Source organism: Elaeis guineensis, chromosome 14, assembly GCF_000442705.2.
Source record: "Elaeis guineensis isolate ETL-2024a chromosome 14, EG11, whole genome shotgun sequence".
NCBI classification, from domain to species: Eukaryota; Viridiplantae; Streptophyta; class Magnoliopsida; order Arecales; family Arecaceae; genus Elaeis; species Elaeis guineensis.
This window is the reverse complement of record NC_026006.2, coordinates 31446437-31460939: the sequence shown is the minus strand read 5'-3', so window position 1 is coordinate 31460939 and position 14503 is coordinate 31446437. Positions and strand designations below refer to the sequence as shown.

Below are 14503 nucleotides of genomic sequence, written 5' to 3'. Positions count from 1 at the left end.
ATTTTTATTTTTAAATTTAAATTACTTTTCTTAATTTTTTTTATAAAAATCAAAGTTATCAAATCGAAGTACCGTCTTCTCTATTAATTTCTTTAAAAGTCAGATTTAAACTAATAATCACGGTGTCCTAAGACAACATTGTGATATTATCAGAAGTAATTAAATCAATGAATATTCTAAAATTATATGTAATTATCCTTTTATGTGTTTGCTTTGATTAAGTAAAGGTTACTTTACCTTACAGTAATCCTCCATTAGGTTATCTAAAAATTTATCGATACTCTTTGGAATCTAATAATCCAAATACATACGTGATCTGAAATCAGTATCACATTATTCCCTTGAAACAATTTGTAAACTCCTTAAAATTTCTAAAATCTAGATTTCTGATTTACTATTTTTTTTGCACAATAGTCCCAATCTGAGATTTATTTATCCTATCAAATAGCATCCAAAAATTTTCAAACTTTACAAATTGGTTGAGCAATCAATTAATAACCTTCAATTAAATTTTCATATTAAAATTCTTAACTAATAAAAAATTAAAAATCTTGGATTATCATAAGTAAGTTCAATCTGCCCCAAAATCAGTAATATTCTACCCTTAACATTCTTTCTTTATTACCCAAACCATATACTAATTAACTTCAAATTGAAATCAGATTAAATGCTAAGAAGAGTTGAGGGTTTACGCACAATGATGGGAAAGAGAACCATAGGTCAGCAATTATATCAAAGAAGTAAAAAGAACAGAAAGGAAGAAGAGGAAGAAAAAGAAAAAGAAGAAAGAAAGATGGAGAAAGAGAGGTAGGGCATGCAAGGAAGAAGAAGAAAAGAGAGAGTGCGTGCGTGAGAGCAAAAAAGAAAGAGAGAGGCATGCGTATGGGAGAGAAAAGAGAGAAAGGGAGTACGGATGGGAGGTGGTGAAATAGGGGATTTATCCTCTTGTTCGATTGGGGGTCTAGGTGGGCACCACCTAATAGGTGGCCCCAAAATCAGGTTGGGTTGGCTGGGCCAGCCGGATGTTACACATTTGAACCTCGAGAAATTCTTTGTGCACCGCGAGCGATGTTGAAAATCCGATATGGAGTGCACTATTTTATGTGATTAATCTATATGACCATCATTTTCTAATGCGCATTTAATATCTACAGTTTCATTTTTTTGTTTAAAAATTTTGTATGACGAAAATATCCTTACCCTTTGAAAAAAAACTATGACATCTTATGGTATATTATGATTTTCTGCATACAGAATGTTATAATATGGTTCAAAAAATTATGACATCCTATGCATATTACGACGTCCTGTGTCAAATTATGATTTTCTGCATGCATAATATCATAATATGGCCCAGGATGTCATAATATAGAAGGGATATTTTTTTCAACCACTTTTCAATGCGTATTTGACGCCTGCAGTTTCGCTTTTTCGTTTAAAATTTTGAATGATGAAAGTGCCTCTGTTCTTTGAAAAAATTATGACATCCTGTGGTATATTATAACATTCTGTGTCTAAATTATGACTTTCTGCATGCAGGATGTCATAATATGAACATAAGATATCATAATCTTTTTTTTAAAGATTAAGGATATTTTCATCATTCAAAATTTTCAAATAAAAAAAATAGAATTGTAGGCATTAAATGCGTATTGAAAAGTAATGGATATATGGACCAATCACATAAAGCGGTGTGCTGCATTATCCACGGTGTATAAAAAAGTTTCTTTTGAACCTCAATTTTGATGATGAGTGGACCGCAGCCAAGCTTGGAGCGCTCACCAAGCCTTCGGAACATTTCGAAGGGGAGGATGTGGTGCCCGAGAGCCTCCAACCTCACCCCAACCTGGTGGTGCTGCAAATTCGAAACAACAATGGTGCAAGATTTCCCAAGTGGACAGGGGATCCATCCTTATCCAGTCTTGTCAGTGTAAAGCTCTTTATTTGTGAGAAATGTGAAGCCCTTCCATCGCTTGGCGAGAAACCATCTCTCTAACATCTCTACAGAGCAGGAATGGGCAGCATTCGGCGCATCGGGCCAGAGTTTTGGGGCACGAAGCAATTCCCGGCATTCGAGGAGCTACAGTTCGAGGGGTTACCCGAATGGGAGGCATCGAGTTGACTGAAGGAAGGTGCATTTCCTCAGCTTGCCAACGTAACTCTTTGTAATTGCCCAAAACTGGGGATCATCCCAGAAGATCTCGCACCATCCTCGAAGAAGCTTCACGTAGGGGACTGCGAGCAGCTGAACGTCCTCCCAGCTCTCCCATCTCTCACCAGCTTATGTATAGGAGGGGAGTCCAAGGAACAATTATGGTCTTATACCACAGACGTCACCATGCTTGAGTCTTTAGAAGTTGTGTACTGTGAGGGACTGACTTGTCTTCCCTTGCACAATATGCCGGCTCTTAAAAGGCTGGAGATCACAGACTGCTCCCAGCTTGCAGCTACAGATTGCAAAGGTGGCCCTGCAGCTGCCTGGGCTCTGGCTTCCTCCTCTTCTTCAGTGCCATCCCAGGTGGGGCTGCACAATTTGTTATCCGTTAAAAATTTGAAGATTGAGAATTGCCCGGTGCTTCGATTCTCGGTGGAAGAGAAGCTTCCACCAATGCTGAAGGATCTGGTGATATTCTACTGTCCATTGCTGATGGAGTGGTGGGAAGGACTGAAAGGAAGCAGTCAGTTGGCATGGGTGCCTAATATTCTAGTTGACAACCATGATGCCAATGAGGTATGTATATGAAGCAACTGGATCATAAAACTACAAAGAAAAATTAATGAGAATCACTTAAGCATACATATTTTTTTGATGATTTAATTAGACAAAAGGATTCAACTGCTTAAAGAGCATGTCTTTGTGCAAATTTTTAGCAAACATTAGAGTCTCAAAAATAGGAGAGTTTATTTTTTCCAACTGGGTATATTTAGGAACTCATGAGAAAACTCAAACTCAAATGAAACAAGGACTTGCATCAGAAGGCCAAGAAAATGCATGATGTTATTTTTTCCTGCCACATTCCTAGACACTTGGAAGCTTTGGTAATCAGATTTTATTTTATCATCTGATCATGAACTCGGTGCAAAGCAATTCCTAACTCTTTTATAGTCAATTGTATTCTACAAAAAAAAAATCGAAGTCAATTGGAAAATTGTACCTAAAAGTTGTCAATCGTAAAGCACAATACTTTGCAATAGAGAGGGCCAGGTGGCATTGCACTAATGTCAGCTCAGTCATACGAACGAAAGTTGGAAGAAAGACAATCTCTACTTTAGAATTTTGAAGCTACACCATCGTCTTTACCAGTTAGTTTGCTAATGCCTAAGTGGGCATGAGATTTTTCTTTTCTTTTTAGCGTAACATGAGATTTATTTCTAATTCATTATGCTCTCTCTCTCTCTCTCTCTCTCGCTTCAGGAATGGATTGTGAGCACGCAAAATGAAGGGAGTGAGGAGCAAGTGGAAGAAGATTGAGAAGACTTGGAGATAGGATGTTCCATGAACATTTGATTTTTTTTCATTTGGGTTTATCAGCACACACTCATTCCAATCCAACATTCTATTTTTGGCTTGCACTCTTATTTGGCTATTTTCTATGTTTAGCAAGTCAATACATATTAATATTTGGCTGGCACTCCTATTTGGTCTTTCTCTTTGTTTAGCTATTCTACATTTAGTTTCTCTTTACTTAGTATGTAATCGAGATATTCCTTCTTCTTGTAATTGCTACAATAGCTAGACCTTATAATCTATATATACTCCTATTGGAGAACAATGAAATGCAAGAATCAGAAATTATCCTCAATAAAGATATTACCTTCTATATGGTATTAGAGCCTTGAAGCTCCAACGAGCATCTCTTCTTCTTCCTCCTTCTGTGCTCTCTTATGGCCACCAGTTCATCTATCTCCACCTCCTCCAATCCCTCTTCTCCTCCTCCACCCAACACAATGACCCCTCTCACCTTTCCATCGGCACAGCATTTTCTATCTATCAAATTAAATGCATCCAATTTTTTGATCTGGAGAAAGCAAATTACTCCCTTCTTAAAGGGTCAAGGCCTGTTTGGGTTCCTTGATGGCTCTCACCCACAGCCCACTGATCCGATTGCCGCTACTGCTTGGCAACAACAAGATGCCCAACTCGTAAGCCTTCTTGTTGCTTCATTATCTGAAGATTTGGTTCCTCTTCTTCTTGACAAAGAGACTAGTTTTGAGTATTGGATCACTCTTCATGAAGCCTTTGGTTCAGCATCTCCTACCAGGCTCATGTCTCTGCATCTAGAGTTGCAGAATCTACGTCAAAAACCAGATGAAACCGTCACCTCTCTGCTCCGACGTGCCAAAGCTATTGCTGATGAACTTGCTGCCTCTGATAATGTATCCCCCTTCGAACTCATTCACAACAAACCACCATCCTATGCCTTCCTACGAATTTTTGGGTGTCTTTGCTATCCTCTTCTTCGTCCTTACACTCGGCATAAAATGGAGTATCGGTCTCAACCATGTGTGTTTCTCGGCTATGTCCCTCTCATAGTGCCTATCGATGTCTCGATTTAAAAATAAATCGTACATATATCGCTAGGCACGTTCGCTTCGATGAATCTACCTTTTCTTTTCAATCTCAGTCTTCATTAACTTGTCCACCACCATCATCTCCCTCTTCCCCACCTTGGGGCGTTACATTACTTCAACCTCTACAAGAGGCCATCCCACTACCATCCGTTCCTCCATCGATTCCACATTCTCCTTTGCATCGTCTGTCCAACTCATCATCAACTGCATCCTCCTTTTCTCGGTCTACCTCAACACCTTCTCCTATGACCGATCCCACTCCAAGCCCTTTTAGCATTAACGACTCTGCACCTGTTCGGACCAGATTACTTACTGACCTCTATTGCAATTTCTCATCAGCAAAACCTTCCCTTCCTACACCTTCCCCTACAACTAGCTTCCAGCAAGACAAAACCTCCCCTCACCCACCTGCCCAACCCATCCGTACACATTCCATGGTACTTCGACCCCGTTCCAACCAGCCATCCGCCCTCACACCACTATCCTCATCATAGAACCTACTTGCTTTACTCAAGCCTCTAAACACTCTGAGTGGCGTGCTGTAATGACTAAAGAATTTAATGCCTTAATTCGCAATGGTACGTGGTCTCTTGTTCCACATTCATCTCATCAAAAGAATTTGGTCGGGTGTAAATGATCAAGAGAAAAACTGATGGGTCTCTCGAGTGTTACAAAGCGCGTCTAGTTGCTAAAGGGTTCCATCAGCAACTTGGCCTCGACTACAACGAGACATTCAGTCCGGTTATCAAACCTACCACCATTCGGTCTATTCTAAGTATTGCAAAATCTCAAGGTTGGTTCATCCGGCAATTAGATGTTCATAATGCCTTTTACATGGCAACCTAACTATATGTCCCAACCGCCAGGGTTTGAGGACCGCGACCATCCAGATTATGTCTGTCATCTCCACAAATCTTTATATGGGTTAAAACAAGCACCCCGTGCCTGGTTTCACCGTCTCTCACAGTTTCTTCTCCGACTAGGGTTTGTTGCCAGCAAAACTGATCCTTCATTATTTATTTTAAGGATGAGGTCTCATGTCCTCTATGTGCTCATCTATGTTGATGATATTTTGGTAACCAGCAATGACTCCAGTCAGATCTCTCTTCTCCTTCAACAGCTTGCTAAGAAATTTTCTATTAAGGATCTTGGTGATCTCCATTTTTTCTTAGGAATTGAGGTTGTTCGGAACTCTACTGGATTATTATTATCTCAAAACCGCTACATTAAAGATCTTCTTTTAAAAGCAGACATGGTTGATTGTAAACCTGTTCAGACCCCAATGGCCATGACAAAGGATTCTGATTCAGGGGGTGCTCCCCATCCGGACCCCACACAGTATCGCTCCATTGTTGGGGCTCTTCAGTATGTTACATTGACACGTCCGGATATTTTTTTTGCAGTGAATAAAGTATGTCAGTTTATGCAGTCTCCTAATACAGATCACTGGATTATGGTCAAACGCATCTTACGGTACCTTCAAGCTATAGCTGATCATGGGTTACACATTCGCCGATCCACCTCTCGCTCTCTCCAAGCTTTCTCGGATGCAGATTGGGCGGGTAGTGAGACTGATAGGCATTCCACTGGGGGCTATGCAATCTTTTTCGGCCCCAACCTCATTTCTTGGGCATCTCATAAACAGAAAATAGTTACCCGCTCGTCCACAGAGTCTGAATATAAAACCTTAGCAGATGGATCAGCTGAACTTATCTGGCTTGAGTCATTGTTTCAGGAACTTGGTCATCCCTTACATGGTCCCTCGATTCTATGGTGTGACAATATTGGGGCCACTTATCTGTCGGCCAATCCTGTTTTCCATGCTCGCACGAAGCATATCGAAATTGATTTTCATTTTGTTCGTGAACGTGTTGCAAGACATCAACTATGTATTCAGTTCATCTCCATCCAAGATTAGCTTGTCGATATTCTCACCAAGCCCTTGGGTACCTCCCGTTTTAGGTTCCTAAGGGACAAGTTGAAGATTCGTGCTCTCGATTCTTCATCTTGAGGGGGTGTATCAGCACACACTCATTCCAATCCAACATTCTATTTTTGGCTTGCACTCTTATTTGGCTCTTTTCTATGTTTAGCAAGTCAACACATATTAATATTTGGCTGGCACTCCTATTTGGTCTTTCTCCTTGTTTAGCTATTCAACATTTGGTTTCTCTTTACTTAGTATGTAATCGAGATATTTCTTCTTCTTGTAATTGCTACAATAGCTAGACCTTGTAATCTATATATACTCTTATTGGAGAACAATGAAATGCAAGAATCAGAAATTATCCTCAATAAAGATATTACCTTCTATAGGGTTAAAGAACACTTGACTATTTAAGTTCAAGTCCACAATCTATTTAACTCCTTTGTGAGAACTGAGAGAGGGGAAGGAAAAATGCGAAAAAAGAGAGAAATGTTTGTAGAAAGATATCTGACAAAGTGAAGATCATGTCTATCCTACGGATGAAGGGCAAATCCGGGGGATATACGTTTTTCATTGGCCTACTTTGGGGTGGTTATCTTTCTCTGTTGTTTTGTTGTATGATGATTTGATATGTTTTTTCTTTTTTTCTTTTTATTTTTATCTTTATTTTTATTTTTTGCAAATTGAAATGATCTTAATGTTCCCCCATTTTCTGTTTGATATATACATATTATGAATTTAATCACATTTTATATTCAACCAAAGGATCATGCCATCTGTGATCCAAAATGCTATTGTAAAAGCATCTATTCTATTAGTGTATTTTTCCAAGGGCCAAGTTGAATTGAATGGTCATGCTCTTTCTGTGGTCAACTACATCTTTAAGTCACTTTGCTCGCAAAATCCTTTTTGTGGTTAATTAATGTTGCACAAGTGTTTGTTTCATTTTGTGCCAAAGAAAGCACCTTCGCCATAAAGTAATTAGCTAAATGGCAAGAATTTACAAATGCTACAATTTATGGCATTAAAATTATCCATTGAAGCTCTTTGATCTAATGTATCATGGACACTAGGTTCAAGATCTATTAAGATTTGTTAGGTTATTCCCAATTGTTGACTGAGTGACAGTGATTAAAAAAAGAGTTTTTTCTTAATCTTTTGACAAGACTACCATTAGATTGTTGGTGGCATTCATGGCAATCAAGTGGTGGTTGAATGATAAGACTGATAAATCTCTATCTTTCAGTAAGACTCGAGTTACTCCAAGCTATTTTCTCTCCTCCATCTTTAGGAAGTTTCATATTTTGGAAAGCATTTTTTTTCCCCTGAGGAGAAAGATTTTCGTTTATCATCTCAAATATCTTATAGAATGCATGTCGGCTCTCATCAAGGATCTGAATTTGAAAGGTAGAATTGTAGACTATTTATAATTTATGCAAACCAACAAGAAGAGAAGCATGATTTTCCAACCTTCTTGTCACATAATCTTTCTACAAATATGCCTAAAAACACAGGTATGAAATCTATTGCTAGCACTGTTGATATTAACTTCACTTCTTTCTAAGCGTGAAAGCAAGTATGAAAACTATTGCAAGCATTGTTTTTAGATACTGTTGGTGCAAAAATCCGCTTGCGCCGGAGAAGCTGGAGTCGGGGAAGCCGCGGTCGCCGCCGGGACCTGCAAGGGAAGTCTAAACCGGAGGTGGGGTTGCTCCGGCAAGACCCTCCGACGCTCAAGTCAGTTCTCTGTCTCAACAAGAATGGAGTGCTCGAACGGAGAATTTAGCAGAGTTTTGAGATAGGGAAAATGAGCTTAAAGAATAACGTATCTGGGTCCTCCTTTTATAGGCGGAGGAGGCAAATGGATTGATGGCGACGTTTGTAACCGCCTGGTAGTGGGCCGCCCATGGTCAGGGGAATTGATTGCGAAAGATAGTGGAGTAGACCCGTGGCCATCGTCACAGCCCGCCACGTAGGGCCTGCTGCAGGTAGTGGAGCGGCGTCCGTTGCTGCTAGTTGTCAGCGAGTAGTGAGATTGTGCAGCACCTGCCGTAGGGAGCGGAGCAGCATCATAGCTGTTGACACAGCCTGTCAGAGAGTAATGGGTCCGCCGCAGGGGGTGATGGAGCCGCACGAAATCCGCTACAGGTAGTGGAACAGGATCATGGTTGTTATCATGATCTGCCAAGGGAAGCGGATCTGTTGATCGAGGCTCGACAGTGGTCGGAGTTCGGCCTTTGTAGGAGTCCGGGAGGAGTCCCCCTTTCGGTCGAGGTCGTGGGTGGAGTCCGGCTCCAGCAGCTGATACTGAGGTTGGAAACTGAGGATGGAGCTTGGCTCCCGTAGGGATCCGGATGGAGCCGCCCTGCTGTCGATGGCAGAGCCCGGCTCCCGTAGGAGTCCGGGCGGAGCCGTTCCGCTGTCGATGGAAGAGCCTGGCTCCCGTAGGAGTCCGGGCGGAGCCGTTCTGCTGTTGATGGAGGAGCCCGGCTCCCGTAGGAGTCCGGGCGGAGCCGTTCCGCTGTCGATGGAGGAGCCCGACTCCCGTAGGAGTCCGGGTGGAGCCGTTCTGCTGTCGATGGAGGAGCCCGGCTCCCGTAGGAGTCCGGGCGGAGCCGTTCTACTGTTGATGGAGGAGCCCGACTCCCGTAGGAGTCCGGGCGGAGCCGTTCTGCTGTCGATGGAGGAGCCCGGCTCTCGTAGGAGTCCGGGCGGAGCCGTTCTGCTGTCGATGGAGGAGCCCGACTCCCGTAGGAGTCTGGGCGGAGCCGTTCTGCTGTTGATGGAGGAGCCCGGCTCCCGTAGGAGTCCGGGCGGAGCCGTTCTGCTGTTGATGGAGGAGCCCGGCTCCCGTAGGAGTCCGGGCGGAGCCGTTCTGCTGTCGATTTTGACTGCGGGTATTTTATACCCAACACCAGTCCCCCTACTTCCGAGTTTGAATTTCAAGCGAAGGAAGTATACAGAGAGAGATGTGCGCAGCCGGAATTGTCCCTTCGAACCCTGCGCACTGCCGCCCCTATTTAATGCGTGCACGTCAGAGTTCGTTTTTCGGTGAAGGTGACTTGAAAAGTCTTTTCGGAACCCCCGTTGAAACGCGATCCCAAGCATCGCTTTGCGGGAATTTATGAGCGGTCAACCCTCGATGGCGGTGAAGGGGATAAGCGCGCCACGCGGCACACATCAGTTGGCCCAGGAATACCCGCCGCCATAACTGCGCCAGGATCCATCGGCTATTTAAACCCCTCAGCCCCTTCGTGGCTTCATTCTGGCACTGTTCTTTCATCTGAGAGTCCTGCTTCTCTCGCCTCAGTCCCTGTCTCCTTTTCTTACACCATGCTCTCTACTCGGGAGGCTGTTCTTGAGGGAATTTTTAGGGTTTGGAGGAAGGTGAGGAGGAGAATGGCGGCCGGTGAGAATTTTCATCATCCTGAAGGGAGCCCAAGGAAGAATTCCTTCAACAACAGGAGTTTAATAACGGGGGCTGTCGGTGAAGTTATTCTGCCCGCGAATCTCGGAGTAGCAAGGCGGGGTGATACCGGTCAAGAGGACAGAATAGACGTCATAAGCCATGACGGGATCCTTGACGCCGTCGGGGCTGAGAGACCAGAGGCGGTCGGCGTCGATGGTGGGGCAGTAGAACTTGTTGCGGGGACGGTGGAAGTAACGCATGCCAACCTTGCCGGAGCGTCTCGGGTGGCGGCCGCCGTGGTGCATTCGGAGATGAGGCATATCTCTGGTGTCCCAACCGCTCCTGAAGTGGCTACGGTTCTTCTTGAAATAGGTCTTCGCTACTGCCGCCGTTGCCCTCACCGCCTCCGGAGATCCATCCCATCCCTTTCCTGCTAAGGCTGGGACTTTGGGAACAGAACAAGGCGAGATGGGGCGAGAGCTGTTACACGCACTGGAGAATGCGACTGAGAAGGATAGAGACGGAGTTCGTAGCTCGGAGTGGCCTCCAGTTCGTCCTGCCCGAACCGTGCTCGCGAGACTTGCGATGACGTGTATCTTCTTTTTTCCTGACTCACCGGATCCTGTAACGTGTACTTTTGTTAAATGAAAAAGTGATTTCAATACCTTGTTTGCATCTTGTGCTGAATAGTTGTCGGCCGAACTTCTTCATTTCCCTTTCCTTCTCTTTGCCTGTGTTACGTCGTTCCAAGGTCGTCAGCGACCTTTTCAGTTCATGTGGGGTCATCATTCGCCGAGCTCCTTTTCAGCTTTTATGCCGTTCGGAGATACCCACTTGTCAGGTTTGCTTGAATTTTTCTCCACCGAAGTCGGGGCTAAGTTCGGCTCCCTTGATAGTCCGAACGGAGAAGCCCTTCGGAAGTTGGAGTGGCTCGGGTTTCGCAAGAGCCAGGGCAAAGTTTTTCTGCAATCAAAGTCATAAGTAAAGTCCGGCTTCCGTAGAAGTCCGGGCGGAGTTGTCCTGTAGCTGTCGTTGGCGGTGGAGCCCGGCTCCCGTAGGAGTCCGGGCGAAGTCTTCTTTGCAGCGGAACCCAGCTCCCGTAAGAGTCCGGGCGAAGTCTTTTTTGTGGCGGAACCCGGCTCCCGTAGGAGTCCGGGCGAAGTCTTCTTTGCGGCGGAACCCGGCTCCCGTAGGAGTCCGGGCGAAGTCTTCTTTGGCGTAGGAACCCGGCTCCCGTAGGAGTCCGGGCGAAGTCTTTTTTGCGGCGGAACCCGGCTCCCGTAGGAGTCCGGGCGAAGTCTTCTTTGCGGCGGAACCCGGCTCCCGTAGGAGTCCGGGCGAAGTCTTTTTTGTGGCGGAACCCGGCTCCCGTAGGAGTCCGGGCGAAGTCTTCTTTGCGGCGGAACCCGGCTCCCGTAGGAGTCCGGGCGAAGTCTTTTTTGCGGCAGAACCCGGCTCCCGTAGGAGTCCGGGCGAAGTCTTCTTTGGCGTAGGAACCCGGCTCCCGTAGGAGTCCGGGCCTTCCACTTTGCTCGTGTCAAGACGGGGTTCTCCTCCTGTTCCTGACAGGGCTGTGGGGGGTACATTAGGGTGTTGCAAGGCCTCTCCCCCCATCCGGTCTAAAAGAACCGGGCCTTCGACTTTGCTCAAGTTAGGGCGAGGTTCTCCTCCTGTCCCTAACAGGGCTGTGGGGGCACATATGGGCGTTGCAAGGCCTCTCCCCCCATCCGGTCTAAAAGAATCGGGCCTTCGACTTTGCTCAAGTTAGGGCGAGGTTCTCCTCCTGTCCCTAACAGGGCTGTGGGGGCACATATGGGCATTGCAAGGCCTCTCCCCTCATCCGGTCTAAAAGAACCGGGCCTTCGACTTTGCTCAAGTTAGGGCGAGGTTCTCCTCCTGTCCCTAACAGGGCTGTGGGGGCACATATAGGCGTTGCAAGGCCTCTCCCCCCATCCGGTCTAAAAGAACCGGGCCTTCGACTTTGCTCAAGTTAGGGCGAGGTTCTCCTCCTGTCCCTAACAGGGCTGTGGGGGCACATATGGGCGTTGCAAGGCCTCTCCCCCCATCCGGTCTAAAAGAATCGGGCCTTCGACTTTTACAAGGTTGCCCTCTCGTTTTTGATACCGTCTGCTTGAATTGTCCCAGGACAAATAGGCACGTATTTTTTGATTAGGACGAAATTACTGATAGTACATCCGTAAGTTTTCTGAGCTCCAAGGTCGCGGGAGGTCGGCTCCTCCGAGCACCTTAAGATAATAAGTTCCAGGCCGGACTATTTCTTTGACCTCATAAGGTCCCTCCCAGTTTGGGGCAAGCTTCCCCTGGCTCTGTGGTTGTGAGACAACAGCTCGTCGGAGCACTAGGTCCCCTGCTTTGAATGCCTTGTTCTTGACTCGGGCGTTGTAATATCGGGCAACTTTCTGTCTGTAGGCTGCCATTCGAACCTGAGCAATCTCCCGCCTTTCTTCCAGTAGGTCGAGGTTGGCTCTGAGACTTTGCGCGTTTTGGGGTTCGTCGAATGCCACGACTCGTGCCGACGGGAGTTTAAGCTCGATCGGGATGACGGCTTCCGTACCAAAGGCTAAAGCAAAGGGAGTCTCTCCTGTAGGCAACCTCTGGGTGGTCCGATAAGCCCATAGCACATGATAAAGTTCGTCCGCCCAAGTTCCTTTTGCTTTTTTGAGCTTGGTCTTAATCCCCTGCAAAAGGGTTCTGTTTGTTACCTCGGCTTCGCCGTTCGCCTGGGGATGGGCCACTGATGTGAATTTGTGGGAGATGTTTAGGTCTTCACAGAATTCAGCAAATCTGGCTCCCACGAATTGCCGTCCATTATCAGTGATGAGGGTTCTAGGCAAACCGAACCTGCACACGATCGATTTTCAGACGAAATCCTGCACTTTCGCTTCTGTGATTTTGGCTAGCGGCTCGGCCTCGACCCATTTGGTGAAGTAGTCGATTGCTACGAGGAGGAATTTCCTTTGACCAGACGCCATGGGAAAGGGGCCAAGAATATCCATCCCCCACTGCGCAAAAGGCCATGGGGCACTCAAGGGTGTAAGCTCGGTAGCAGGTTGTCTCTGGACATTGGCGTATCTCTGGCATCGATCACACTTTTTGACATATTCGATTGAATCATGGTGCATTGTTGGCCAGTAGTACCCTTGGCGGAGTAGCTTGTGGGATAGAGACCTGGCACCCAAGTGGCTCCCGCAAGCTCCCTCATGTACTTCCCATAAAGCGTAGTCAGCTTCTGAGGGTCGAAGGCATCTCAAGAGAGGCAAGGAGTACGATCTTTTGTACAATTTGCCCTCATAAAGGATGTACCGGGAGGCTTGATTTCGGAGTTTCCGGGCTTCTTTCGCGTCCTGGGGGAGAATCCCATCTCTAAGATAGGTTATTAGCGGGTCGACCCAGCTGGGCTCGTGGTCGATCTCCATTACGAGTCACGGTTCTTCCGTACTCGGATGCTTTAAAACTTCAAAGAGGATGCCTTTTGGCAATTCGGCCGGAGCCGATGTCGCCAGTTTGGAGAGAAGATCGGCTCTGGTGTTCTCCTACCTTGGAATTTGCCTGATGTCGAAATTGCCAAAGGCAGGGATGAACTCCTTCACTTTCTCAAGATATTTGGCCATACTGTCCTCCCGCGCTTCAAAGCTCCCGCTGACTTGCCCCACCACAAGTTGGGAATCACTGTGCACCCGGAGTTGACCTATTCCGAGCTCCCTGGCGATCCTCAATCCTGCGATCAGAGCTTCATACTCCACTCCATTGTTTGTTGCAGAGAATTCGAAATGCAGAGCGTACTCCGCAACAACTCCCTTCGGGCTGGTCAAGATCAGGCCTGCACCCGCGCCTGCCATGTTGGAAGATCCGTCCACATGGAGGGTCCAAAAGCTATCGGAGGAACTGGCTTCTTCGTCGGGGGAGTTCGGTTGAGTCCTCAGGTCATCAATTTTGTTTTGCTCAGGTTCGGCCTCCTCGGGGATGGTGCATTCTACTATGAAATCCGTCAATACTTGGGCTTTTATTGTCGGTCTAGGTTTGTAGTTGATGTCGAATTCTGTGAGCTCGATTGCCCATTTCGTCATTCTCCCAGAGATATCAGCTCGGTGCAAAACCGCCTTGATCGGTTGGTCGGTGAGTAACGTCACCGTGTGCCCTTGAAAGTAAGGCCGGAGTCTCCGAGCTGCAATCAACAAAGCGTAGGTCAGTTTTTCCAATTTAGTATACCTGGTCTCGGCGTCCCTCAACACGCGACTGATGTAGTAGACCGATCGTTGGACTTTCATTTCCTCTTTAACAAGGACAGCTGCAAGGGCTGTGGGAGAGACTGCCAGATACAAAAATAATTCCTCCTTAGGCTCGGGCTTCGCCAGCAGTGGGGGCGAGCTAAGGTAGCTTTTTAATTCTTCGAATGCCTGTTGGCATTCAGAGGTCCAGTAGAAATTCTTCGACTGCTTGAGGGTTTGAAAGAAGGGCAGACATCGTTCGGCCGACCTCGCGACAAAGCGATTAAGAGCCGCGACTCTTCCCGTGAGGCATTGAACCTCCTTGATCGACCTTGGGGCAGTCATATTTTGGATGGCGCAAATTTT

The 14503-nt window shown here is 46.1% G+C and overlaps 1 protein-coding gene across 1 annotated transcript; it reads left to right on the top strand.

The window, feature by feature from the left end:
* The first annotated feature begins 1794 nt into the window (after nucleotides 1–1794).
* Nucleotides 1795–6696, top strand: LOC114913283 (uncharacterized). Its single transcript, XM_029261904.2, has 2 exons — nucleotides 1795–2731; nucleotides 3416–6696. Exons 1-2 carry the CDS (start codon nucleotides 2339–2341, stop codon nucleotides 3470–3472), a joined length of 450 nt encoding a protein of 149 aa, XP_029117737.1. The 5' UTR covers nucleotides 1795–2338; the 3' UTR covers nucleotides 3473–6696.
* The last annotated feature ends 7807 nt before the right edge of the window (nucleotides 6697–14503 follow it).

What these genes read in the sequence shown, in the direction of transcription:
- LOC114913283 (XM_029261904.2), top strand. Translation starts at nt 2,339, where the DNA reads ATGCTTGAGTCTTTAGAAGTTGTGTACTGTGAGGGACTGACTTGTCTT. An exon ending in ACAACCATGATGCCAATGAG is followed by an intron (nt 2,732 to 3,415) that starts GTATGTATATGA and finishes CTCTCGCTTCAG; the next exon opens with GAATGGATTGTGAGCACGCA.